The 27,306-nt window shown below is 44.8% G+C and overlaps 1 protein-coding gene and 1 non-coding gene across 2 annotated transcripts in view; both read right to left on the bottom strand.

Annotated features, from left to right (window-relative positions):
• EPG5 (ectopic P-granules autophagy protein 5 homolog) overlaps positions 1–27,306 on the bottom strand; it is a 132,197-nt gene that overhangs the window by 10,183 nt on the left and 94,708 nt on the right. Inside the window, exons 29-39 of the mRNA XM_038743711.1 lie at positions 25,099–25,255; positions 21,893–22,087; positions 18,415–18,628; positions 17,281–17,438; positions 16,662–16,869; positions 14,886–14,961; positions 12,679–12,782; positions 10,714–10,889; positions 4,701–4,886; positions 3,496–3,705; positions 2,889–3,033 (exon numbers count right to left, since the gene is read on the bottom strand). Coding sequence (XP_038599639.1) covers positions 2,889–3,033; positions 3,496–3,705; positions 4,701–4,886; positions 10,714–10,889; positions 12,679–12,782; positions 14,886–14,961; positions 16,662–16,869; positions 17,281–17,438; positions 18,415–18,628; positions 21,893–22,087; positions 25,099–25,255 — 1,829 coding nt within the window. The remainder of the gene's footprint in view (positions 1–2,888; positions 3,034–3,495; positions 3,706–4,700; positions 4,887–10,713; positions 10,890–12,678; positions 12,783–14,885; positions 14,962–16,661; positions 16,870–17,280; positions 17,439–18,414; positions 18,629–21,892; positions 22,088–25,098; positions 25,256–27,306) is intronic.
• LOC119925919 lies at positions 24,770–24,907 on the bottom strand. The gene has a single exon (XR_005449846.1). It is a non-coding gene; the product is annotated as a small nucleolar RNA SNORA7 (small nucleolar RNA).

Here is a 27,306-nt window from a genome sequence, read left to right as displayed (position 1 = left end):
CTTTATGCAACACCTATGTTTCAATCAATCATTCAATCGATCAATCGTAATTTACTGAGGGCTTACTGTGGATAGAGTACTATACTATGTGCTTGGGGAGAGTATAATGTAGCAGTGATGATAAACACTTTCCCTTCCCTCAAGGAGCTTACAATTTAGAGGGGGAGACAGATATTAAAATAAATTATGGATATGTATAAAAGTGCTGTGGGGCTGAGTTTCACCACCATGCAAAATATTTTGGGGAAAGATTGCACTAATCAGATAATAATAATAATAATAATAATTATGGTATTTGTTAAGCACTTACTATGTGCCAGGCACCATTCTAAGTGCTGGGGTAGAAACAAGATAATAGGGTTGGACAGAGTCCCTGTCCCACATAGGGCTCACAGTCTTAATCCCCAGTTTCCAGATTAGGAAACTGAGGCACATTCATTCATTCATTCAATCATTCAATCATATTTATTGAGCGCTTACTGTGTGCAGAGCACTGTACTAAGCCCTTGGGAAGTACAAGCTGGCAACATATAGACACAGTCCCTATTCAACAGTGGGCTCACAGTCTACAAGGGGGAGACAAAGAACAAAACATATTAACAAAATAAAATAAATAGAATAAATATGTACAAGTAAAATAAATAGAGTAATAAATATGTACAAACATATATACATATATACAGGTGCTGTGGGGAAGGGAAGGAGGTAAGGCGGGGGGGGATGGAGAGGGGGAGGAGGGGGAGAAGAAGGAGGGGGCTCAGTCTGGGAAGGCCTCCTGGAAGAGGTAAGCTCTCAGTAGGGCCTTGAAGGGAGGAAGAGAGCTAGCTTGGCAGATGTGCGGAGGGAGGGCATTCCAGGCCAGGGGGATGACGTGGGCTGGGGGTCGATGGCGGGACACGTGAGAACGAGGCACATCATCATCATCATCAATCGTATTTATTGAGCACTTACTATGTGCAGAGCACAGTACTAAGCACTTGGGAAGTACAAATTGGCAACATACAGAGACAGTCCCTACCCAACAGTGGGCTCACAGTCTAAAAGGGGGGAGACAGAGAACAAAACCAAACATACTAACAAAATAAAATAAATAGAATAGATATGCACAAGTAAAATAAATAGAGTAATAAATATGTACAAACATATATACATATATACAGGTGTTGTGGGGAAGGGAAGGAGGTAAGATGGAGGGGATGGAGAAGGGGACGAGGGGGAGAGGAAAGAAGGGGCTCAGTCTGGGAAGGCCTCCTGGAGGAGGTGAGCTCTCAGCAGGGCCTTGAAGGGAGGAAGAGAGCTAGCTTGGCGGATGGGCAGAGGGAGGGCATTCCAGGCCCGGGGGATGACGTGGGCCGGGGGTCGATGGCGGGACAGGCGAGAACGAGGTACGGTGAGATTAGCGGCGGAGGAGCGGAGGGTGCGGGGTGGGCTGTAGAAGGAGAGAAGGGAGGTGAGGTAGGAGGGGGCGAGGTGATGGAGAGCCTTGAAGCCGAAGGTGAGGAATTTCTGCTTGATGTGTAGGTTGATTGGTAGCCACTGGAGATTTTTGAGGAGGGGAGTAAGATGCCCAGAGCATTTCTGGACAAAGACAATCCAGGCAGCGGCGTGAAGTATGGTTTGAAGTGGGGAGAGACAGGAGGATGGGAGATCGGAGAGGAGGCTGATACAGTAATCCAGACGGAATAGGATGAGAGCTTGAACGAGCAGGGTAGCGGTTTGGATGGAGAGGATTGGGCCGATCTTGGCAATGTTGCGGAGGCACAGAGAAGTGAAGTGACTTGCCCAAGGTCACACAGCAGACAGGTGGCGAAGCCAGGATTAGAACCCAGGACCTTCTGACTCCCAGGCCTGGGCTCTAGACTGGGCTGTGCTGCTTCTCTAAAGATAAGTGTTCCAGAATCTTATGCAATGTACAACTGCTGAATTTTTGCTTATAACAAATAAATAACCTGTTTGATTTTTTTTTCTTTTGTGGGGGAGAAGGGGTTGTCTTGAGACCTATTTAAGTCATTCTTAAGTCAATTAAGTTAATAGCATCAATTATTGGGCATGAAGAGTGGAATTTATTCTTGAAAATAATTCTAACAAGGTGAGTTTCTAATCTAGAAGAGTTCAGATGAATTAGACCTACTACATCAAGCAGTGATGTCAATGTAAACTAACACATTATATGTTTAATGGATTGTTCTAGCTATCTTCCCCACCCCAACTCATAGTGTCTGAAGTGCTTATCTATTCCACACTTTAACACTAACCCTACCATCTAAATGAATAATGATGATAATAATAATAATAGTATTTGTTAAGTGCTTACTATGAGCCAAGCACCATACTAAGCGCTGGGGTAGATACAAGATAATCAGGTCACACATGGGGCTCACAGTCTAGGTCAGAGGGAGAATAGGTATTGACTACTCACTTTGCAAATGGGGGAACTGAAGCACAGAGTGAAGTGACTTGGCCAAGGTCACACAGCAGGCAAGTGGCAGAGCTGGGATTAGAACCCATGTCCTCTGACTCCCAGGCCTGTGTTCTTTTCACTAGGCAAAGCGGCTGAAGAAATCCAGTGCTTAGAACAGTGCCCGACACATAATAAGCGCTTAGCAGATACCATAAAAATAGAAATAAATAAATAAATCAGATGGCAGGAGAGTAGCAACTTTACTGAAACCACTGAGGCCAACTCACAGGTTCTGTACTTCCCAGGACTGTGAGGGCCATGAAGATGAGGCGTTCACAGGTAAAGGATTTTGGAAGGTATGGGAAACTCTGCGAGTCTCTAGATTCCTTTGAACTTCTTTGCAAGGCTGATCTCTCATTTACTCATTCAATCGTATTTATTGGGGGCTTACTCAGACTAAAAGAATTCCCATTTGTCGGGCACTTACCTGGTGGGTTAAAGACCACGATGTCATCAAAGAGCTTTGACATTTCTTGTTCTAATTGGGCAAAAGTGATTTTCCCATTCTGTTCCAGAGTGCTGAGGAACTGAACCGCCTGGTGGATGAACGCTTGGCATTTCGGAGTGGCATCCTACCGAAAGAAAGGAATCGCAGGCAGTTGGCTCGCGGGCATGTGATGCAAGATTCTAAGTCCCTCATCATCACCAGCACGAGCACTTACTATGTACTAAGCACTGGAATAAGCTCTTGGGAGAGTACGATACCAGAGTTGGTAGCAATGCTCCTTGCCCACAGTGTGTTTACAGTCGGAGCAATTATCTGTTTAATGAGGAGGAGGGAGGAACTTCCATGCCAGAGGTAGGAGGTGGGTGAGAGGTAGGTGGTGAGACAGATGAGATCGAGGTTCAGGGAGAAGGTTTAGCATTAGAGGAACAAAATGTGCGGGCTGGATTGTGGTAGGAGAGTAGTAAGGTGACGTAGGAGGGGGCAAGGTGATTAAGTGATTTAAAGCCAGTGGTGAGGAGTTTTTGTTTGATGTGGAGGTGGATGGGCAACCAGCTTCAAATGCTCAACTCCGCAACCCACTTCTTACCAGATGTGCTTGGCCATCGGAAGAGACGTTGAAGCCTGCCGATGCTTTTAAGAGCTTCATTATCAATTCAGAGGACGATTCTTTTGTCAAGATGATAGAAGGTGGATAGTGGCTGCTGAAATAGCCGAGGACGCTTTGGTACGATACAGTGTCCACAAGATGCCAGGAAACGGAGCTTGCCTGGCCAAGGAGGCTGAGCAGGGGGGACTCCTGAAAGGAAATCATACACAGGATTTTAATTCTTGAATTATATTTGCTCCTCCATTTCAAATGCAACTCTGTGTCTGTCTGAAACAATCTGATTTTAGAGTAGCCTCTCACCAACTGTCTCAGTCTGAGAACTCTGAAAACCTCAATTTTAGGATTTTCCCAGGGATTCTAATATAATATGGACCCTATTTGCTTCTGGAAAAGCTCAATTATGGGGGAATTTGTTAAAAAAAAAAAAGAAAAGAAAAGAAACTTTGTACTACTTGGCCTAAAAAGACCCTAGGATGAGCAAAAACAAGCTGTCAAATTTCTTTTCTTTTCTTAGAGAGGTGTTGCTAAGGCACTTCTTGGAAATAATGTTTTTGGAATTCAACATAATTTCAAATGCTAATTAGAGGAACGAAGCTGGCAAGCTTTCTGCTGGAAAGTCTTTGTTGGTAGGCAGGGAATAAACCATAAACAAAGAGGCTTAACAGTTCTGCCTGAAGGCAGGGGGTTAGACCAGATGTCCGCCTTTCCACACCTAGGATTCTAAGGCAGCTGCTTCACAAAGCAGCGACACACTTTTTTTTTTAAATGGTATTTGTTAAGAGCTTACTATGTGCCAGGCACTGTACTACAAGCACTGGGGCATAGACAACTTAATCAGGTGGACACAGTCCATGTCCCACGTGAGGCTCAGTCTTCATCCCCATTTTGCAGATGAGGTAAGTCTTGCCCAAGGTGACACAGGGGATAAGTGGAGGAGCTGAGTTTAGAACTCAGGTCCTTCTGACTCCCAGGCCTGTGCTCTAACCACCAGGCCACGCTGCTTCACAGTTCTAACAGTCACCAATAAGCCCAAGGCTTAGAGGAAGGAAGAAGGAAACCTAAGCCAATGTAAACTGAGGTAAGGGAAGATACTGAAGAAATGAACGTAAACTCAAAAGACAACGCACATGGAAGACTGCAATTTTAGTATGGGTTGCCGGATCACCCAATCTCTACCAACTTACTTCTTGGCTCACTAGCTGATCTTCCTTTGCTAATAAGATCATCATAAAAAGGAGACAGACGATCAGATGGCGTGTTTCTGGGCGAGGACTGGGATTCCAGGCATCAGACAGTATGTTAACCCAGTTGATTTGGCATAAAATGGAGCCCAGGAATAAGAAGCAGCTCTTAGGACTGCCTCTTTCCACCTATGAGAAAACAAACAAAAACCTTAGAGACAAATTTTTTTTTTTCTCCTTGCTAAAAGCAGTAAGAACCACCCATGACCCTGCACGTAATTTCTCCATGAACATGGATGAAGGCTATTTGATGAGGATTCATTCCCACCCTCAGACTAAACCAGCATTCTTTCCACCTCCGTGTCTTTTCTGAAGCCTTCACCTGGCTTACAAATAAAGATTCCCTCTAAAATGAATTCACCTAGTGAGAAAAGATGGCAATTCTATGAGAGAACGAAATCAATCAGTTTCCCCACTGTAGAAACTTGCCATCCTCCTGCTCTTCGGTCTAATTCGTCTTAACTTTTCTAGACTGGAAACTCACCCTGCTAGAATTATTTTCAAGAATAAATTCCACTCCATGCCCGATAAGTGATGTTTTAACTTGACTGACTTAGAATGACATAAATACCACAATTATTCCTAAATTCAATCTTAAAAACTATCACAGATCAGAGAAGACTGTGAGGAACAGAAGCAGAGAATCGATCCATCGACATAAGAAGCAACTACACAGTGATGACTAAAGGTAGAAATGAACAGAGGGGCGATTACTTGGTTAACCGAAGCTACTGGGTCAGAAAACAGATGTCGAGATGTGATAGCATAATACTTTTCAGGTAACATTTCAGCGAGCTCTGACATATGAAAGACAGGGGCTGTACACATGTCAACCGCTGGCCTGATTAGCCATCTTTTCCGCTGCTACTGATAAAGACAGAGTGTATTTACACATTTTTGCAATGAGTTGCACATTGGTTTGGCTCCATCCTGCTTTTCAGGCCTGTCTGGAGGCTATCTATCCAGCACCACAGATGACTCTCGCAAATCCACGATAACCCAGGGCACACTTTGCCCCCGGTTCTCTCAATTAGATATGAGGTTCAACGTAACAATTGTCCTCAGAAAATATCTGATAAAATACTAAATGGAAGGCTGTGGGTTCCACATCACGCTTACAGAAATCACTTATCAAAATGATCTCTGCTTAGGTTTCCATTTTTGTAGATTCATCTGCCTTTATTTCCTCTCCATAGCTCATGGCTCCTCCCTGCTCCTCCCACCCCACCCCCTAACTCACCCTCCTGATTTCCCCAGTGTCACTCCCCTGCCAACCCCACAGGACTTCTCTTTGATCAGAGAAAATATTGTCTTCTGTTTTAGTAGCTGTTGCTATTGCCGGCTCATCCCCTTTTCCTCCCTGTAATGTATCCCCCAGCCTCTGGCTTGGCAGCCTTGGGATGCAGGACCCGTAAGGCACAGGACGGGCACACAGAGTGGCGATGGTGGTGCCAGCAATGGAAGCAGCTCTTTTAAGTCAGAAAATAGTTGAGACAACAAAACAAAGGTCTGAGGAAGGGGCAAGATAGGTCCTGGAGAGATGGCGGAGGGGTAGATCAGGATGTGGAAAAGAAAGATGAGCAGGCAGAGACAGATTTGTGAAGGGATGTGCAGGGAGTGGGGTTAGATCTCATCGATTAGTGGAAAGAGCCCAGGCTTGGGAGTCAGAGGTCATGGGTTCTAATCCCTGATCCACCACTTGTCAGCTGTGTGACTTTGGGCAAGTCACTTAACTTCTCAGTGCCTCAGTTACCTTATCTGAATAATGGGGATTAAGACTGTGGGACAACCTGATTACCTTGTATCTACCCCGGCACTTAGAACAGTGCTTGGCACATAGTAAGTGCCTAACAAATACTATCATTATTATTATTATTATCTGTGAACATCTCAAAAGAGTGACTGAGTCCCAGATTGAGCCCCCTCCTTCCTCTCCCCCTCCCCACCCCCCTGCCCTACCTCCTTCCCCTTCCCACAGCACCTGTATATATGTTTGTACAGATTTATTACTCTATTTTACTTGTACATATTTACTATTCTACTTATTTTATTTTGTTAATATGTTGTGTTTTGTTGTCTGCCTCCCCCTTCTAGACGGTGAGCCCGTTGTTGGGTAGGGACCATCTCTATATGTGGCCAACTTGTACTTCCCAAGCGCTTAGTACAGTGCTCTGCACACAGTAAGCGCTCAGTAAACACGATTGAATGAATGAATGAATGAATGAACGAAGAGAGGTCATGTCCTTTGGGATGTGCTGACGTGTCCCTGGGGTGAGAACTGCCATTCTCTTTGAATTTTTAACTTGAAAATGGTCAAGGTGGTGTTCGTCTAAGGAGAAAAGATCTAGATTTAAAGTGACTGAATATGAGATATAAGGAGATATTCATGCTTACCGATTCAGATAACCACCTCACTTTAGTCTGGGAAAAAGGGTGGCCCGCTAGATTTTTCATAAATAAATTTTCCGGCAGGTGGAGTCGGAGAATCTAGAATACTGTTTTCTCAGGATGTGAAATGCAATATCTTGTAGTAATTTCACTCCCTAATTCTCCTACCCAGTCAATCGATCGACTGCATATATTGAGCACTTCCTGTATGCAGAGCACTGTACTAAGCACTCAGGAAGGTACAATATAACAATGCTGGCAGATGCGTTCTCTGTCCACAACAATCTTACGGTCTAGAGGATGAGCTTACAATCTAGAGGACCCCTATATGGTTTCACTTCAATTCATAATCTTAATTGAAAGATTTCCAGATGCTTCCAATTTCACAAACATACACTTTACTAACTGTTTTGGTGCCTTCTGCAGGAACATAAATGTTGACAAAGGTGAATATTCTACTTGACATCTGAACAATGAATTGAAAAGCTAATGGCTCTGCATATACATAGGCGAAATCCATACATACTCCGGGATGCTGATCAACATGACCTGCTGATTCATATACACGTGTGACATGGACTGTGTCCAACCTGCACTTAGTCCAGTTATTTGGCAGGTAGTAACAACCACATAATGAAATCAACTGCCACTATCATTATGAGCTAGCTTGCTCTTTTTTTTTTTAGATATCCTCCAAATGTTTCCCTGATTTTAGTTTAGCTTTCCAACCTCCCAACTCGGTCAGCTTCCACATTTGAAATTACCATTACTATTTACTGTCATCAGCGCCAGCTGTCTAATTCCTGTCTCCCCTGACCCAGCCATCTTTTTCTCCTAATGACCTGGACACATACTTCTATAACAAAATTGAAACCATCAGGCGTAATCTCCTTAAAATTTCCTCTGCTCCTCTCCGTCCCTAGGCCCTCCTCTGCCTTCTTCTGCTTTCCCAATATTCCCTGCAGTATCTCAAGAAGAGATCTTTCGCCTCCTCTCAAAATCTACCCCTTCCACCTGCGCTTCTGATCCCATCCCTTCATACTTTATTAAAAACGCTTGCCATTTCCCTTCTCTGCTTCCAACTTCAACTGTTCACTTTCCAATGACTTCCTCCACACTGCTCTCAAACATGATTACAGATCCCCCTCCTAAAAAAAAAAACCACTTTGACCCGATGGCTCCCTCCAGTTATTGCCCCACCTCCCTCCTACCATTCCTCTCAAAAACTTTGAGAAAGAGTCTACTCCTGCTGCCTCCACTACCTCGCCTCCAATTCTCTTGATCCCCTCCAATCTCATTTCTGTCCGGTTTACTCCATGGATACGCCCACTCTTAAGGTCACCGATGACTTTCACCTAGCCAAATAAGACAGCTTCTACTCCATCATAATCCTCCTAGACCTTTCAGCTGCCTTCAACACTGTAGACCACCCCCTTCTCATTGAAACTCTAGTCAAACTTGACTTCATTAACACTGTCCTCTCTTGATTCTCCTCCTGTCTCTCTGACTGCTCCTTCTCAGTCTCTCCTTCTCGGTCCTCTGCCTCCCACCCCCTAAATGTGGGGTTCCCTCAAAGTTCAATTCTGGGTCCCCGTCTATTCTCTATCTACCCCCACTCCCTTGAATAACTCATTCACTCCCATGGTTTCAACTACCATCTCCATGCAGATAATTCCCAAATCTACATCTCCAGCCCTGACTTCTCCCCTCCTCCGCAGTCTCACATTTCCTCCTACCTTCAGGATATCTCTACCCGGGTGTCCTGTCAACATCTCAAACTTAACATGTCCAAAACAGAACTCCTTATCATCACACCCAAGCCGTGTCCTCCCCATGTCTTAGGTAATATCTGTAGATAATATCACTACCTTACCTATTTCATAAATCCATAACCGTGGCATTGCCCTTGACTCAATCTCTCATAAAACCCATATATTCAATCTGTCACATATTCAATCCTGTTGGTTCTACTTTCATAACATTACTAAAATCCACCCTTTCCTCTCCTACAAATTGCTTACTATGCTGATGCAAGCGCTTATCCTATCCCACCTTGACTAAAGCATCTGCTTCCTGCTTCTCCCCACTTCAGTCCATACTTCACTCTGCTGCATGGATCATTGTTTTAAAAAAAGTTCAGCCCACATCTCCCCACTCCTTAAGAATCTCCAGTGGTTGCCCAACCACCTCCGCATCCAACAGAAATTCCTTACCCTTGGCTTTAAAGCACTTTCCTACCAAACCTCAGGGATCTGCTATAACAGCCCAATTCACTTCACTCCCAGACATCTCTACTTGGACACCCTGCCATCACCTCACATTTAACCTGTCCAAAAGAGAACTCAGTATCTTCCCACCCAAACCCTGTCAGCCGGCTCACTTTCCCATCACCGTAGACAGCACCACCATCCCTTACATCTTAGAGGCCCACAGTAGAAAGACCAGGGGCCTGAGAGTCAAGAGGACCTGGGTTCGAATCCCAGCTCTGCCACTTTTCTGCTGCTGGACCTTGGGCAAGTCATTTCACTTATTTGTGCCTCAGTGGCCTCATCTGTAAAATGGAGACTAATACTGAGCCCCACATGGGATAGGGAATTGTGTCCAACCCGATTTTCTCGTATCCACACCAGCACTTAGTACAGTGCCTGGCACATAGTAAGCACTTAACAAATACCACATTAATAATAATAACCTTGACTCCTCTTTCTCATATAACCCACATATTTCATCTACCACTGAATACTGTCAGTTCAGCCTTTAGATCATTGCTAAAATCCTTCTTTTCCTCTCCATCCAAACTGCTACCACATTAATCCAACCATTCATCCTGACCCACCTTGATTACTATATCAGCCTCCTTGCTGACCTTCCTGCCTCTTGTCTTTTCCCTCTACAGTCCATACTTCACTTTGCTGCCCGGATTATTTTTCTACAAAAAAAGTTCAGTCCATGCCTCCCCAATCCTCAAGATCTCCTTCTACCCATCCACCTCCGCATCAATCAGAAACTCTTCATCCTGGCTTTAAAGCACTCTGCCTCCTTGCCCCCTCCTACCTCACCTTGCTACTCTCCTACTACAAACCAGCCCACACACTTCACTCCTACTCACTGTGCCAACCTCTCACTGTGCCAACCTACTCACTGTGCCAACCTCTCACCCACGTCCTGCCTCTGGCCTGGCACACCCTCCCTCTTCCTATCTGACAATGACTCTCCCCATCTTCAATGCCTTATTGAAGGCACAACTCCTCCAAGAGGCCTTCCCTGACTAATCCTTCATTTCCTCTTTTCCCACTCCTCTCCCTGACTCGATCCCTTTATTCACCACCCCCGCCTCAGCACCACAACACTTATGTCCAGACCCATAATTTATTTATTTATATTAATGTCTTTCACCCCCTCTAGATTGTACACTTCTTATGGGCAGGAAATGTGTCTGTTATATTGTTGTGTTTTACTCTCTCAGGTGCTTAGCACCATGTTTGATTGACTGATTTCCCTCCCTATGTGGACATGTGGCTGGAAAAAAATAATGCCTAACAAGTAGGTATGATGGAAAAGTGCTTACTTTAAAGAACGCTTCCATAAGCATCTGGTCTGGTTGTAGCTCTCTCCATGGAAGTTTCCTGTATTCACTATGGAAAGCATACAGAATGAACTCTGGCATTTGGGGGGCTGTGCATGATTCACAGTAATGCATCAAATGGAACCGAAGGACTCCTTGGTCACCTGGAGAAAGTTTATCTAAATCAAGGAGGGGAAAAAAGTCACAAGAGCTTTTAAGACACTGGCTACTCTTTTAAAACATGGAACGTTTTTTCTTTTACCGAGGCACACAAATATAAACTTCCCAGTTTTCAATGTTCCATAAGTTCATCATGTGCCTAAGGGCAAACAATTTTTAATAGGTCACTGATTTCATTTTATTTTATCACTTAGGTAGGGTACAGTTGGACTGGAAAAGAAATTCTTTGAATTAGTAGATACATTTTAAGCCAAGCAGATGACCTGCTTTGGGCAGGGATTGTCTATACTTGTGGCTGAATTGTACTTTCCAAGCGCTTAGTACAGTGCTCTGCACACAGTAAGCGCTCAATAAAAATGAATGAATGAATGAATGAACTAGTCATCTAGTCCCTAACCTTTAGCTTGAAAGTCAAAAAACAGAGGTTATACAGGACTTCCTGTTTGGAAAGCAATTCAGAACAGGGATCGCTGTTATAATGCTCTCCTTTAACATTCTTCTAGGGAAAGAGGCAGCAGTGACGATGGGAAGGATCAGAGGGTGGGAACCTTCTTTACCCTCTTCCCTGCCTCCGTTACCTTGAGCCAAGGACCAGATTAAACCATAAGATTCAAAACCAAATTCATGGTGCTTATTAAGTGCTTCTTAGCCAAACACTGGGATTGACAGAAGTAGAGGACCTGGGGCTCTAATCCCAGGGCTGCCCCTTGTCTCCCTTGGGACCTTGGGCAAGTTCTCTGAGCCTCAATTACACCTCATCTGTACAATGGGGATTAATACCTACTACCTCCTACTTAGATTGTGAGCTTTGTGAGGCAGGGATTATGCCAAACCCGATTATCCTTTATCTACTCCAGAGTTTAGTACAGTGCTCGGAACATTATAAGCACTTAGCAAGCATTATTATTATTATAAGCAGAATGGTCCCATAATTTATTTTATAATTCTGGGTATTGGTGGCAACTGCACGTAGTAAATTTCAACCTTGTATGACCTTATCAGCTGAAACCAACAAGGACTGGGTCCACCCTGATTAGCTTGTGTCTACTCTGGTGCTTAGTACAGTGCCTTAAGACTGTGAGCCCCATCTGAGACAACCTGGTTACCTGGTATCTCCCCTAGCGCTTAGAACAGTGCTTGGAACATAGTAAGTGCTTAACAAATACCAACATTATTATTATTATTAGCAAATACCACAATTATTATAATTATTATTACTAATATTAAGTCACTTATCTTCTCTGTGCCTCAGTTATCTCTTCTGTAAAACAGGGATTAATACTGTGAGCCCCATGTGGGACACAGATTGGGTTCAACCTGATTAGCTTGTACTCTTCTAGACTGTGAGCCCGTTGTTGGGTAGGGACTGTCTCTATATGTTGCCAACTTGTACTTCCCATGCGCTTAGTACAGTGCTCTGCACACAGTAAGCGCTCAATATGATTGAATGTATGAATGAATCCACTCCAGGGCTTGGTACAGTGCTTAGCACATAGTAAGTGCTTAACAAACAGCGCAAGTATTATTATTATTATGTCACTTATTTTCTCTGTGCCTCACTTTCCTCATCTGTATAAATGGGGATAAATACTGTGAGCCCCATGTGGGGCATGGACTGTGTCTAATCTGATCAGCTTATATCTACTCTGGCGCTTAGTTCAGTGCCCAGCACATAGTAAGTGCTTAGCAAATACCTTTAATAAAGGAATACTAATTAACCAAGGAACCCAAAAAGGCCTGCGGCAGAACTGTCAAGGGAGCAGAACTCGTCATTTAGCATTTGCATACCTTTAAAGCTTTGGTGCAGAGCCTCGATACAGCCAGTGAACAACTGCACCATGCTCAAGGCCGCCACGGCATCGCTCTCCAACCAGGGGTAGCAGCGCTGGTGACTTCAGAACAAAGAAAGAGGGGTGAATTTCCAAACGGGAAGATTGGTGAGTAGAGCACTCGTTAGGACTTTCAGTGTTTTCCCCAACTAAGCTGAGCTTTAATTTACACCAATTAGGACTTCTTCTTCAATTAATCGATCAGTTGTTGGTATTTGTTGAGCGTTTAGAGGACTGCACTAAGCACTTGGGAGAGGACACAATGACACAATTAGCAAATTAGTTCCCTGCCCATAACGAGTTTACAGTCTAGGCTAAAGGGAGATTAAATCACCAAAATGAATAATCTAAGTGTCCTGTCCCAAACTCCAGAATGCTTAAGACATTTGGGCCCATGACATTTCGCAACAGACGCGTGTGTGAAAATGGGGTCGACTTAGTTCAGTTGCCAAAATACCCGTACATTGTGAGACCTTCCGAAATGCTAGGGCTGTTATCATGAGAGCCATTAAAAACGCAGCAATTTGGCTAGCGGTCTTCATTTTGCTAAAGAGGTTCCAGGTAAAGAGAAGCCCTGTTGGACAACCAATGACTAGTGCCCACTTCTGCTTAAATGTCCCAATCCCCCATTCTGTCCAGAAATTAGGCATTGTGTCTGACAGGCTGAACGTGTTTCCTAACTGCAGTGGGGCTACCGGTTCCTGGCCGGCGGGGTGGAAATCACTTCTTGTCTAAATTGTAGCGGATTAGATCTTTGCCTCATCGCTTTCTATTGGGAAGCAGTCATTCATTCAATCATACTGAGAGCTTACTGTGTGCAGAGTACTGTACTACGCGCTTGGAGAGTACAATTCAGTAACAAATAGACACAATCCTAACGCAACAACGGGCTCACAGTCTCCTGCTGTGGGCTTGGAGATTTCCAGGACAGTCCCTGAGATGCGGGGGTGGGAGGCCTTGCCTTCAAAGCCTTATTGAAGGCACACCTCCTCCAAGAGGACTTCCCTGATTAAACCCTCAGGTCTCTTTTCCCACTCCCTTCTGTTTCGCCCTGATTTGCTCCCTTTATTCACCCCTCCCTCAGCCCCACAGCACTTGTATGCAAATCCATTATTTATTTATTTGTTTATATTAACCTCTCTCTCCCCCTCTACACTGTAAATTTGCTGTGGGGAGGGAATATGCCTACCAACTCTATTCTACTGGACACTCACAAGCACTCAGTACAGCGCTCTGTACATGGTGAACACTCAATAAATACCCACTTCTTTTTCCTCTGCCACTGACTGCTCTCCCCTCAACCAGCCCTATCACTTCCTGGCTGTTGGGGGGCAGGGAAGTGGCAGGGATGTAAGAGCAGCAGTGGGGACAGGGTCTCCTGGCTGGAGCTGTGGAAGCCTGGCCGGGGCCGGAGTGGGGAGGAGACGGACAGGGACAAGAGGTCTGCAGTGGCAGCATTTGGCGGTGGGGGAAATAATAATAATAACAATCATAATAATGATGAATAATTACGGCACTTGTTAACCACTTGCTATGTGCCAAGCACTGTTCTAAAAGCTGGGGTAGATACAAGTTCATCAAGCTGGACACAGTCCCTGTTCCACAGAGGGCTCACACTCTTAATCCCCATTTTCCAGACGAGGGAACTGAGGCCCAGAGAAGTCAAGTGACTTGCCCAAGCTCACACAGCAGACAGGGAGTAGTACCAGGATCAGAACCCAGGTCCTTCTGAATCTCAGGCCCTTGATCTATCCACTAAGCCATGCGGCTGCTATGGAGGGGATCTGGAGGGAAATGAAGAAACAGGCTGGAGGGGAGTATGCGGTGTGAAAAGCCGGGAACTGCCTTGGAATGGGGAAAGAGGAATGGGCACACATGGCCAAGTTCACACATGCCCATGGTAAGGGAGGGGCCAGCTATATGTAACATTAGACGGGAAAGGGGTCAGAGACCTAACTGCAGAGAAGGCTGAAGGCAGTGAAAGATGACTGGGCTCAGCTACTTCCTGGAGAGATACATCTAAATTTCATCACAGGATTAAGCTGTTAGTACCGTAAAGCTACAAGCCCTACCCATCCACTCAGACGTGTCTCTTTCAAATGTCTGATCCGACAGCTGAAATCTTCTCCTGAGTCCCTTAAAAAGGAACACAGAAGAACTCTTTACCTGGCATCACTATCTTCTAAAACCAGGATCCACGGTGTAAAGAGCTTAATAATCATTGAATGCAGCGATCTCAACACTAAAACAAAGCAGAAGATTTTTAGGTGAGAAACATCTTCGTTTCCTTCCTGTTTCAATCATAACCTTTGAGGATTCTGCTATCTCTATTTGGTATCTCTGATGTTTACATTTTCCTAGAGGAATTAGATACCAATTTTGATAAAATGCCATCTATAAAACAATTGTAGGTAAGGGTTATTTTGCATTTGTCCCAGAGAGCTGCCTAATCACTCCAGATCCTTTACTGGAGATAATAATAATAATAATAATAGTGGTATTCGTTAAGCACTTACTCTGTGCCAACCACTGTACTATGCACTGGGGTAGATACAAGCAAATTTATTCATTCATTCATTCAATTGTATTTACTGAGTGCTTACTCTGTGCAGAACACTGTTTTAAGCACTTGGGAAGTACAAGTCGGCAACATATTAGGTTGGACACAGTCCCTGTCCCACATGGGGCTCACAGGCTTAATCCCCATTTTACAGATGAGGTAACTGGGGCCCAGAGAAGTGAAGTGACTTGCCCAAGGTCACAAAGCAGACAAGTGGCGGGGCCAGGATTAGAATCCAGGTCCCTCTGACTCCCAGGCCCATGCTCTATCCACTAAGCCACGCTGCTTCTCTGCTAGGCCACGCTGGAATAGGGAAGCCACACTAAGAAATCTGTTAGAGATGGAAATATCAATTGTTCTTTTCTTATGAAGGACAGGTAAAGTGGTCAAGCACTCTTAGGGTAACTGAATTGATGACGTGCAATCACTGCTATTGCACAATGGCTACATTCTTATTGAGCACCATTTTTACAAGGGAACTCTTTTGTTCTCTCTGTCACTCACATTCAGATTATAGGTTTTCCACTTCCACCTTCCAGATCAGGAAGATAGCTTCACTCTGAGGGTTAAATATCACCGGGAAAAGATTCCTGCTTAGACGCCTTTTGTGTAGCAGACAGAGCACGAACCAGGTCAGAAGGACCTGGGTCCTAATCCCGGCTCTGCCGCTTGCCGACTGTGGGACTTTGGGCAAGTTGCTTCTTCTCTGTGCCTCAGTTACCTCATCTGTTAAATGGGGATTGAGACTGTGAGCCCCATGTGGGACAGGGACTGTGTCCAACCCAATTATCTCATATTCATTCATTCAATCGTATTTATTCAGCACTTACTGTGTGCAGAGCACTGTACTAAGCGCTTGGGAAGTACAAGTTGGCAACATATAGAGACGGTCAATCAATCAATCATATTTATTGAGCGCTTACTGTGTGCAGAGCACTGTACTAAGCGCTTGGGAAGTACAAGTTGGCAACATATAGAGATGGTCCCTACCCAACAGCGGGCTCACGGTCTAGAAGGGGAAGAATAAATAATAATGGCATTTATTAAGCGCTTACTATGTGCAAGGCACTGTTCACAGCGCTGGAGAGGTTACACAGGGGTTCAAATCCCAGCTCCACCAATTGTCAGCTGTGTATCTATCCTAGTGCTTAGAATAGTGCCTGGCATTTAGTAAGCCCTTAACAAATATCACAATTATTATTACTATTATTAACGTGAAATCAATCAACCAATAACTTTTTCCATCAACAGCACTCACTGAGATCCCACAGTGTGCAGAGAGCCCAGAACGCAGCTCTGAAGGAGAGTACGGCAGAGGAAATCTGCTCTTCTTCTCAAGGGACAATGATTTTGGTCTGACGCTCCACTAAAATTGTATTTACCTGGCAAAGCTCTGCTGTTGCCAACTGGATCGTGTGCCAAGTGAGCAACTTCGGAGTTGATCAGCCTTTTTACGAGATACTTCAATAATTTCCTCACCCCCTCCATGTAGGGGCTCCATTTGGAGAAGAGCCCAAAGCTTTTAAAATCCAACTTGGATAACCGCAATTTCAAGAAAAAATCCGAAAGCCACTGAACAGTCTCCATTACCTGGAAGAAAATTAAGTAGCCAAATTATGCAAAACACTGGTTGAGGCATTAAAAAATGAGGTAAACATCACAACAGCATAAAAAAGGAATGTGAAATTAATAACACCAATAACAACAAAAACAATAATAATATTATGTCCTAAACATTTACTATGTGACAAGCACTCTACTAAATACTGGGATAGAATATAAAATAATCAGGTCCCACATGGGGCTCACAGTCTAAGTAGGAAGGAGACCAGATATTGAATCCCCTTTTAACAGACGAGGGAACTGAGGCATCGGGAAATGAAGTGACTTGCCCAAAGTCACACAGCAGATCAGTGGTGGGGCCGGGATTAGAACCCAGGTCATCCGACACCCAGGCCCGCATTCTTTCCACTAAGCCACGCTGCTAAATCAGTCACCCACCTGTTCATCTGACAAGAGAACATCAGGAGTGCTCTGAAGCGCCGTGCTCTCCCCTGAAGCTCTCTGGTAGCCATCCTCCTTACTCTCCACAGAGTAGCAGCCCAGAGCTCTAAGAGTCGCCCGCCAGCACTCAGGACTTAGCAGTTGCTCGGCGGAACCTTGAGAAATTGGCAAAAAGAGAGGAAAAAGAGAACACCCCGACATAACTCGACATAAGCTTTTAAAGACAGTTCTGCTTTATGTACATTCACTATCTACAAACAGAAGCAATGCCACTTAAATGGGAAATGGCTCTGATTGAAGTTTACTGCTGTCAAGCATCTCAGTATTTTGATGGGGACCCCCAAATAATGGCCAGAGGAACCAGTCCCATGTCCATTAGGCTCAGAAAAGCAGGAGAGCAGAGCAGCAGCACGCATGGAGTACTGGACAGAGCTGGGTCTGGGAGTCATTAGGTCATGGGTTCTAATCCCGGCTCCACCACTTGATCGCTGAGTGGCCTTGGGCAAGTCACTTCACTTCTCTGGGCCTCGGTTATCTCGTCTGTAAAATGGGAATTGAGACTGTGACTGTGTGGGACAGGGACTGTGTCCAACCTGATTAGCCTGTATCAACGCCAGCGCCTACAAAAAGGGCTTGACACATAGTAAGTGCTTAACAAATGCCATCATCATTATTCTCAGGGGCGCCCCTGATAGAACAAAACCAGTGACAGAAAATCTGGAACCCCATTAGGTCTCCTGGGGTCAAGTGGCTTCAGCCTGGTAAAGGGGTTCTGTTCTCTCATCACCAACATCACAACTTCCTGGAGGCAGCCAACAGTCTGAATACAACCCTCCAAATCCCCGCTCCACGAAGGCCTGAAACCAAGTCAGACACCGCTAAGGTTAAAAAGCCTGTTGCTCCAGGGATGGAGGTAAATATAAATATTTCAGATGACAACAGAGGAGATGCGAATTGCTGGAACTGCAAGAAAATACTTCCTTCCAAACCATTTGGAAGTTTCTAAAGCCCTGTCAGCACTGGCAGAGATTCTTTAGGGTTGATCTTTTCAATTCATTTTCAGTCTCCCTCTTTCTGACCAAGGTCAAGAGGGTTTCGTTACTTTAATGCTAAACGACGATGGGCACTTACTTTGCATGAGCAGTCTTAGAATATCACTGTACTGGTCAGGAAACTGGTAGAGGAGGAGGTACGTCCAATGCTTACAGAAAATATTAAATGGCATCAGAATGTCTTCCTCTGGCTCAAGACCCCAAGCAGTAAGAGCCAGGTGAATGGACTCCAGGAGCTTAGTGCGATCAGACAGAGAAGGTTTAGTGGAGTTTAACCACTGCTTGACGTCAAACTGAAAGAGAGAAGTGGGGAGATGTGCTTTGAATCGAACATTTTAATCAAAAAATCTTATGGGAATGCAGGGTGAGCACCATGAAGGAAGGTATCGTACGCAAATGGTAAAGTTATCTTATATAACAATTTATTTGATGTATACAAAAATCATATTTTACTACTTTTGTCTTCAATCTCAAGCATAGAATGGACTTTCTTGGCTGTTTAACCTTAATAGGCACCCAGTTCTAGATATTAATTCTCAAAATTACCCAGAGAGGGAATTAAATTAAAAATCCACATGGCTTTTATAACATCACAAAGTTAAAAGAGCAGTCATTATTTTAGGTGGAAAAGACAGGGGCAAGGGATATGTCTACCAAATCTGTTGTACTCATTCATTCCTTCATTCAATTGCATTTATTGAGCGCCTGTGCACAATGCACTGTACTAAGCGCTTGTGAGAGTACAATATGACAGACACATTCCTGTCCACAATGAGCTAATGGTCTAGAGGGGGAGACGGATATTAATGTAAATAAATAAATATTGTACTGTACTCTCCCTAGTGCTCTCTCAACTGTAAGCTCCTTGTGGGCAGGGAACAGGTCTACCAACTCTGTTGCATTATACTCTCCCATGAGATTAGTAAAGTGGTCGGTACACAGGAAGTGTTCAATAAGTGATCGATGTCTCTGTGACCGGTAGACAAGATGACCTCACTCCCAACCCCTTTGCCTTCACCTGGAAAACCACCCCAATCCTCAGCCTTTGTACAATGAATGGGAACTCCTCATAGGTGAACAATCACACACCAGAGCAGTAGTAGTAATAGCAACTTACGGATCGCCTACTGTAAGCGAGGCACCGTACTATGCCCTGGGTCTGTTTCTGGTGCCCATAGAGAGCCAGGAAACAGCAAGCCAAGTGGCATCTGACCACTGTTTCCTTCCTTGGGGTTTCAAATGTGGTCAATCAAGATATTTATTTGAATGGCTTTGTGCATCAACTTAGACAGATTGTTTGGGAATCATCTGCATAGTGGTAGTAGCTGAACCTGAGTGAGCAGATGAGCTTCCTGAAGAAGGATAACTCACAGTAGTACGTAGCCCCTACACGGCCTCGAGAGACACCCACAGTTGGGGCTGACAGATCATCGGATCTGCCTGAACTCTAAGTTAATCCCTCATAGGGCTTTTCTGGAGGCTAAGAAGACTCTAGAGAGACTGCCTCAGTTCTAGGTTCCCACCTCAGTCTCTGGACCTGGGGGATTAGTCACTAGTATTGAGATATAGCCTACTGGCCCCAGACTGTCTCTGGTCTACTCCAAAAGAGCTTCAGGCTAGGCCTGCCCCTTGGAACACTGGACCACAGTGGGGGAGAGAGGGACAGAGGGAAAGAGAGGGGGAGAGAGGGAGAAAAAGAGAGAGAGAAAGAAAGGGACAATAAGCTGGTAGCCATTTTTCTTCCAGTGCCTTACAACACAACCATGAGAAGCAGCACGGCTTAGTGGAGAGACCACTGGCCTGGAAGTCAGAAGGACCTGGATTCCACTCTCAGCTCTGCCGATTGCCTGCTTTGTGATCTAGGGCAAGCCACTTAACTTCTCTGTGCCTTGGTTCCTACAACTCTAATATGGGGATACCTGTTCTCCCTCCTACTTAGCCCCAAGTGGGAAAGGAACTGTGCGGGACCTAATGAACCTGTACCTTCCCTAGAGCTTAAAACGGTGTTGGACACATAGTAAGTGCTTAACAAATATCGTAAAAAAACCCACTGCCCACAACAACAGAAAAACCACACTTGTTTCTGTGGCATTGGTACTGAAATGTTGTGAGTCTTTTCATCCGACGCTACATTTCTAAGCATAACCAAGTCCCGCTGACAAAGGGGTTGGAGACATGGTAAGCTCCTGGCGGACAGTGCTCATTGCATCTTATTTTTGTTGTATATTCTCAATGCTTCAACATTCAGGAGTAGCTTAATAAAAACCATCAATGATGACAGTCCCCTGGCTTTGAATTCACTGCTGCAGTCCAAAAGAGTCAGAAATAGTTAACTTTTTCTGAGAAAGGAGTAGAGGAAACCAGTTAAATAATCTTTTCTCTCAATGTGGGGAGCAACCAGCTAAAAAAAGCCCCAGTGAGCAAATAAAACTTTACAGAGTTGTTCTTTCACGTAACTGTATCCCAGAGCATTTTAAAACAAAATCAAAAGAATCCCAGGCTGTCACTGTTACTCATTCATTCATTCAATCGTATTTATTGAGCATTTACTGTGTGCAGAGCACTACACTAAGTGCTTGGGAAATACAAGTTGGCAACATATAGAGAGATGGTCCCTACTCAACAGCAGGCTCACAGTCTAGAAGGAGGAGACAGAGAACAAAACAAAACATATTAACAAAATAAAATAAATATAATAAATATGTACAAATAAATAAATAGAGTAATAAATATGTACAAACATATACACATATATACAGGTACTGTGGGGAGGGGAAGGAGGTAAGGCGAGGGGGATGGGGAGGGGGAGGAGAGGGAGAGGAAGGAGGGGACTCAGTCTGGGAAGGCCTCCTGGAGAAGGTGAGCTCTCAGTAGGGCTTTGAAGGGAGGAAGAGAGCTAGCTTGGCGGATGGGCAGAGGGAGGACATTCCAGGCCAGGGGGATGACGTGGGCCGGGGGTTGACGGCAGGACAGGCAAGAATGAGGCACGGTGAGGAGATTAGCAGCAGAGGAGCGGAGGGTGCGGGCTGGGCTGTAGAAGGAGAGAAGGGAGGTGAGGTAGGAGGGGGCGAGGTGATGGACAGCCTTGAAGCCAAGGGTGAGTAGTTTTTGCCTAATGCGCAGGTTGATTGGTAGCCACTGGAGATTTTTGAGGAGGGGAGTAACGTGCCCAGAGCATTGCTGCATAAAGACGATCCGGGCAGTGGCGTGAAGTATGGACTGAAGTGGGGAGAGACAGGAGGATGGGAGATCGGAGAGGAGGCTGATGTTACGATTAAAAAAAAAATTTTTTGCTCATGGGGATTCAAAATGGTTACTGCAAAGAGGTTCTTTTAATACCAATTGGGGTAACTAGATATTCTAGAGCACCTAGGACCTTCTGTGGGGCAGAAGGGGGGCAGAAATGGTGGAGGGCTGGGTTAAGGACAGGTACACATAGGTCTAAGAAGGTTTACGGAAAAATCTGAAAGGAGGGTAGCTTGCCATCCTGTACAGCCATGAAAACTTTGGATTAAGCATAACCTGCTTCCCCGATAAGCATCACATCAACACTTTACCTTGGTTAGTAGCATGAAAATCACATCGCTGTTGTCTTCGCTTAGAAACTTCACCACTTTTTCATACAAGTTGATGAACTCTGCTGGAGCAGCAATTGGTGTGAAGTAGGGAGACAGCAGAGTGCATAGTCTTCTATTCTTCAGAACAGTTTCGAGCACCCGTTTACATTCTGATTTGGTGCCACTGATAAACACCTTGAAAATGCCAAAAAGAGCAGAGAATAGAGTTTTCTTCCTTAATAGAGAAGCAGTGTGGCCTCGTGGAAAGAACACGGGCTTGGGAGGCAGAGGACCTGAGTTCTAATCCTGACTCTGCCACATTCCTGCTAGGTGGCCTTGGGCAAGTCACTTAACTTCTCCGGGCCTGAGTTCTCTCATCTACACAATGGGGATTCAAAGCCTGTTCTCCCTTCTACTTCAAATGGGAGCATCATGTGGGACCTCACTACCTTGCATCTATCCCAAGGCTTAGTGCAGTGTTTGGCACATAGTAATAATAATGTTGGCATTTGTTAAGTGCTTACTATGTGCAAAGCACTGTTCTAAGTGCTGGGGTAGATACAAGGTAATCAGGGTGTCCCACTTAGGGCTCACAGGCTTCATCCCAATTTACAGATGAGGGAACTGAGGCCCAGAGAAGTTAAGTGATTTGCCCAAAGTCACACAGCTGACAAGGGGCAGAAGCAGGATTAGAACCCACAACCTCTGACTCCCAAGCCCAGACTCTTTCCACTAGTAAGTACTTAATAAATACCACAATTAATACTGAACACCTTCAGGGAGTGGCAAATCATATCTGAACAGGCTTATAGTGAGAAAAAGACAGTTGAATAGGATGAACCGAAATTTACTACATTCACTGATCCAGGGTGTACCAGCCAACAAACTCTAATATTTATATCACATCTGAAAAACAGGTTATAAATGGCACTGAAAAAACACAATACACATCTCCTGTTGAACAAGTCTTAAATGTTATAGATTTTGGGGACTTATTTGTAAAGCACCAACACAAAGTTAACCTGAATAGAGAATAATCACTTAATATGTAATCCCGATGACTCCACTTTGCCTCCACTTCGATGCAAGAAAGAAAAGGAATATCTTTGATAGAACAATCAATGGTGCTGCCTGTAGAGTGAAATTCATCGAGGCATTAAATAAATATTCACTGAATGGAATCCTGACACAATGCTATGTCAGTGAGCTTTTCCTCTTCTCTGTATTCCAGGTACCAAACAAAGACAAATTTCCTTTCCCTGTTATGACAGGTTTTAGACAATGAATCTGAATAAATAGGTCTTTTCTTTCCTTCACATCCATGCCTCCTCTAAGTAAAAAATAAGAAATCAACATATCAGAATAGAGCAAGGGCCTGGGAGACAGAAGGACCTGGGTTCTAATCCCAGTTCCATTACGTTGCTGCTGTGTGACCTTGGACAAGTCACTTCATTTCTCTATGGCTCAGTTCCCTCATCTGTAAAATGGGGGTTGAGACTGTGAGCCCCATGTGGGACAGGGACTGTGTCCAACCCGATTTGCTTGTATCTACCCCAGTGCTTAGTAAAGTGCTTGGCACATAGTAAGTGCTTAACAAATACCTCAATTATTATTGTAACAATCACTAATTCCAGTTACGCAGAAGCATCTCTGGGACATCTTCCTGACCCCCACCCCTTTCGTCCCTGCAACCCTCCCCACAGTAGCAGAGGAAGCTATGACCATGACAGTATCATCAGGGCACCGTGATTTCTGGGTGGGCAGGGAGAAAGAGGATGATGCCCACCTAATGATCAGAGTGGCTCTTTCTTTTCTGTCAGCCACTGCCTGGGAGAAGAGCAGAGGGCAGGGATGGATATACCTCCCATTTTAGAACACTGGGATGGATGCGGTAGGAAGATGAGATTAAGAATAATAACAACAATAACAAATTATGGTTTTTGTTAAGCACTTACTATCTGTTCTAAGCACTGGGTAGGTACAAGATAATCGGGTTGGGCACCATCCCTGTCCCTCAGGGGGCTCACAATCTTAATCCCCATATTACAGATGAGGGGACTGAGGCACAGAGAACTGAAGTGAATTGCCCAAGGTCACACAGCAGACAAGTGGCGGAGCAGGGATTAGAACCTAGGTCCTCTGGTTCCCAGGCCCGTGCTCTTTCCACTAGACCACACTGCTATTAATAGTAATTGTGGTATCTATTAAGTGCTTCCTTTGTGCAAGCACTGTGCTAAGCACTGAGACTTGGGGTTCACAGTTGAAGAGGGAGGGCCCCTAGCTTGGAACAGTGAGAAGCTTCTGACCTATTCTCGCCCAGAAAGGAATGAACCATAATTTGAGATCTTGAACTTCTAATTTGAACTCTAAGTGTTGCTGCTTTTGTTGAATTGTTGTCGTTATGGATGAAAATACCCTGTTCTTTTCCCTCTGTGTCTATCAGTCTTCCCCCATGGCCCTCAGATTGTGTGCTTACTGTGGGCCAGGGCCTGTATCACCCGAGGGTTCAACATGGGATGTAAAGCACTATAGGACAATTTAAAAATTTCATTTTTCTATTAACTACCACAGGGCCACAAAATACTGTTCCCATGCACTGAAACTCTGCAGGCTAATGCAATAGAGGGAATCGTAAATACATCTAAAGAAGCCAAATCATCTATACTTGTCTTGTCTCATGCGGTTGAGTCGTTTCCGACCCATGGACACATCTCTCCCAGAACTGCCCACCTTCAAATGCAATCGTTTTGGTAGTGTATCCATAGAGTTTTCTTGGTAAAAATACGGAAGCGGTTTACCATTGCCGCCTTCCGTAAATTTGAGTCTCCACCCTTGACTCTCTCCGGTGCGGCTACTGCCTAGCCCAGGTGAGTTTTGACTTGTTGCAGATTGCCTTCCACTCACTAGCCACTGCCCAAGCTGGGAATGGAATGAGTATGCCTCTGCTTGACCCTCCGTCCTGTAGTGGAGACTGGGAGAGTATTGGAAACTCTCCATGTGCAATCCTGAGAAGGGTATCATTTATTTTAGACATTGATGATTCGTTGTTTAAAAATGAACTGCTAAATGATTCATTCATTCATTCAATCGTATTTATTGAGCGCTTACTGTGTGCAGAGCACTGTACTAAGCGCTTGCTAGGTGACATTACAAGAAACTGGAAAATATAAATCAGAGAGGAAATTGTGAATTAAAATTAAACTTACTTGGCCCAAGATCTCAATGCATGAGGTAAAGAATTGCCTTGTAGGAGGATTCCGTTGGGTCTCATCACACACATAGTCTACTATGGCAAAGAAGAGGCCGATGCCAACTTTCTGAATACCAGGTGTAGGATGCAGCTTGTAGGCGTTCACTAAGGCTCTGTGAGGAAAATGCAACACAAAGACTTTCAGTCCAGAGAGAGGAAAGTACCTTTCGTTAAACCATTTCCCTCTGTTCTCGGAATCCATCTGGGCATTTTATCCAAGGAGCTCAAGGCCCTTCCACTAAGCTCACCCTGTTCTCCCTCACTTCGGCTCTGCAAAGAAGGGGGCCGGTGATCATTCTACCCATTTTTACAGAAAGTGAAGCAGAAGTGTAGAGAGATTAAGCTAATGGGTCCTGGACCATTTAATAAAATAATCAATGGAGGTGGAATTAGAGCTAGATTTGGCATTTGCATCAAATCAATCAATCAATGGTACTTACTGAGTGCATACTATGTGCAGAGCACTGTACTAAACACTTGGAAGAGTTCAATACAACAGAGTTGGTAAACATGCTCCCTATCTACTATGAGCTGGTAGTCTAGAGCAGGAGAGAGACATTAACATAAATACATGCTGCGGCTATGTACATAAGTGCTGAGGGTGGGGTAAATATCAAGTGCCCAAGGGGTACAGGTACAAGTGCATTATTCAAACTGGGACTTTTGGTGCCTTTGGGCGTCCCTTTAGACTGTAAGCTCATTGTGGGCAGGGAAAGTGTCTACCAACTCTGTTATACTGTATTCCCCCGGGTGCTTAGTACAGTGCTCCACACTCAGTAAGTACAACTGATTGACTGATTGATTAAAAGTGCTCTTGATGCCTTATTTACGTTTCAGAAATCTGAAACCATGCTCTTTCGTCATCCTCAGAGTGCTCTGGGTGCTTGCCCAGAAACCTCAGTCTTAGCCCCTCTAACTGGCTTGCCTTTCCCCATTCTCACTGAACAATCTGCAGAGATTAGGTCTTGTCTTCCGCTCTCGAGATGTCTCTGACCCATAGCAACCCCATGGACACATCTCTCTCAGAACACCCCACCTCCATGTGCAATTGTTCTAGTCGTGGATTAATAGAGTTTTCTTGGTAAAAAAAATCCGGAAGCTTCCGGGCAGTAAACTTGAGCCTCCGCCCTCAACTCTCTCCTGTGCTGCTGCTGCCCAGCACAGGTGAGTTTTGACTTGTAGCAGATTGCCTTCCACTTGCTAGCCACTGCCCAAACTAGGAAGGGAATGAATAAGCTTCTGCTTGACTCTACCTCCCGTAGTCGAGACTGGTAGATGATGATGATGATGGTATTTGTTAACTGCTTACTATGTGCCAAGCACTATTCTAAGCGCTGGGGTAGATACAAGGTAATCAGGTTGTGCCACATGGGGCTCAGTCTTAATTCCCATTTTACAGATGAGGTAACTGAAGCCCAGAGAAGTTAAGTGACTTGCCCAAAGTCACACAGCTGACAAGTGGCGGAGCTGGGATTAGAACCCATGACATCTGACTCCCAAGCCCATTCCCTTTCAACTAAATCATGCTACTGGAAACTCTCCAGGTGCAACCCCGAGAGAGGCAGAGATGAGGTATTCCTCTAATAATAACTGTGGCATTTGTTAAGCGCATGTTATGTGCCAAACATTGTATGAAGCACTGGAGGAGGTGCAAGAGAGTCAGGTGGGACCCAGTCCCTTGTCCCACAAAGGGCTCATGGTTAAAGAGGGAGAGAGGACATACTGGATGCCTATTTTACAGATGAGGAAAGTAAGGCACCAAGGCATTTATATAACTTGCCCAAGGTTTCACAGCCGGCAAGTGGCCAAACGACATTGGAACCCAAGCCCTCCGACTCTCAGATGCCATGCTCTTTCCACTATGCCACGTTGCTTCTACATGGTAAACTCTGGGAGGGCAAGGCCCACCGTCTTCTCTATAGTCTGTAACCCCAAGTATTAAAAAAGGAGGAGGAGAGCCTGAAACATAGGCTTTATATATCGAACAGGACTCTCTATTTTTACCATGGCAAAAAGGACTACAAAGTCACAAAGTCCCTGTCATTTTCACCCTCTTTGGAAGTTCTACAATTCCATTAGGAAGTTATCTACCGGCACCCCAAGTGAAGAGCAAGTGCCAAGCACAGGATGTTGCGGGGGGCGGCGGGGGGGGGGGGGGAGAGCG

The sequence above is a fragment of the Tachyglossus aculeatus genome, chromosome 3 (assembly GCF_015852505.1).
Source record: "Tachyglossus aculeatus isolate mTacAcu1 chromosome 3, mTacAcu1.pri, whole genome shotgun sequence".
Lineage (NCBI taxonomy): Eukaryota > Metazoa > Chordata > Mammalia > Monotremata > Tachyglossidae > Tachyglossus > Tachyglossus aculeatus.
The sequence above is the reverse complement of the archived record's forward strand: the minus strand, read 5'-3'. Positions and strand labels throughout refer to the sequence as shown.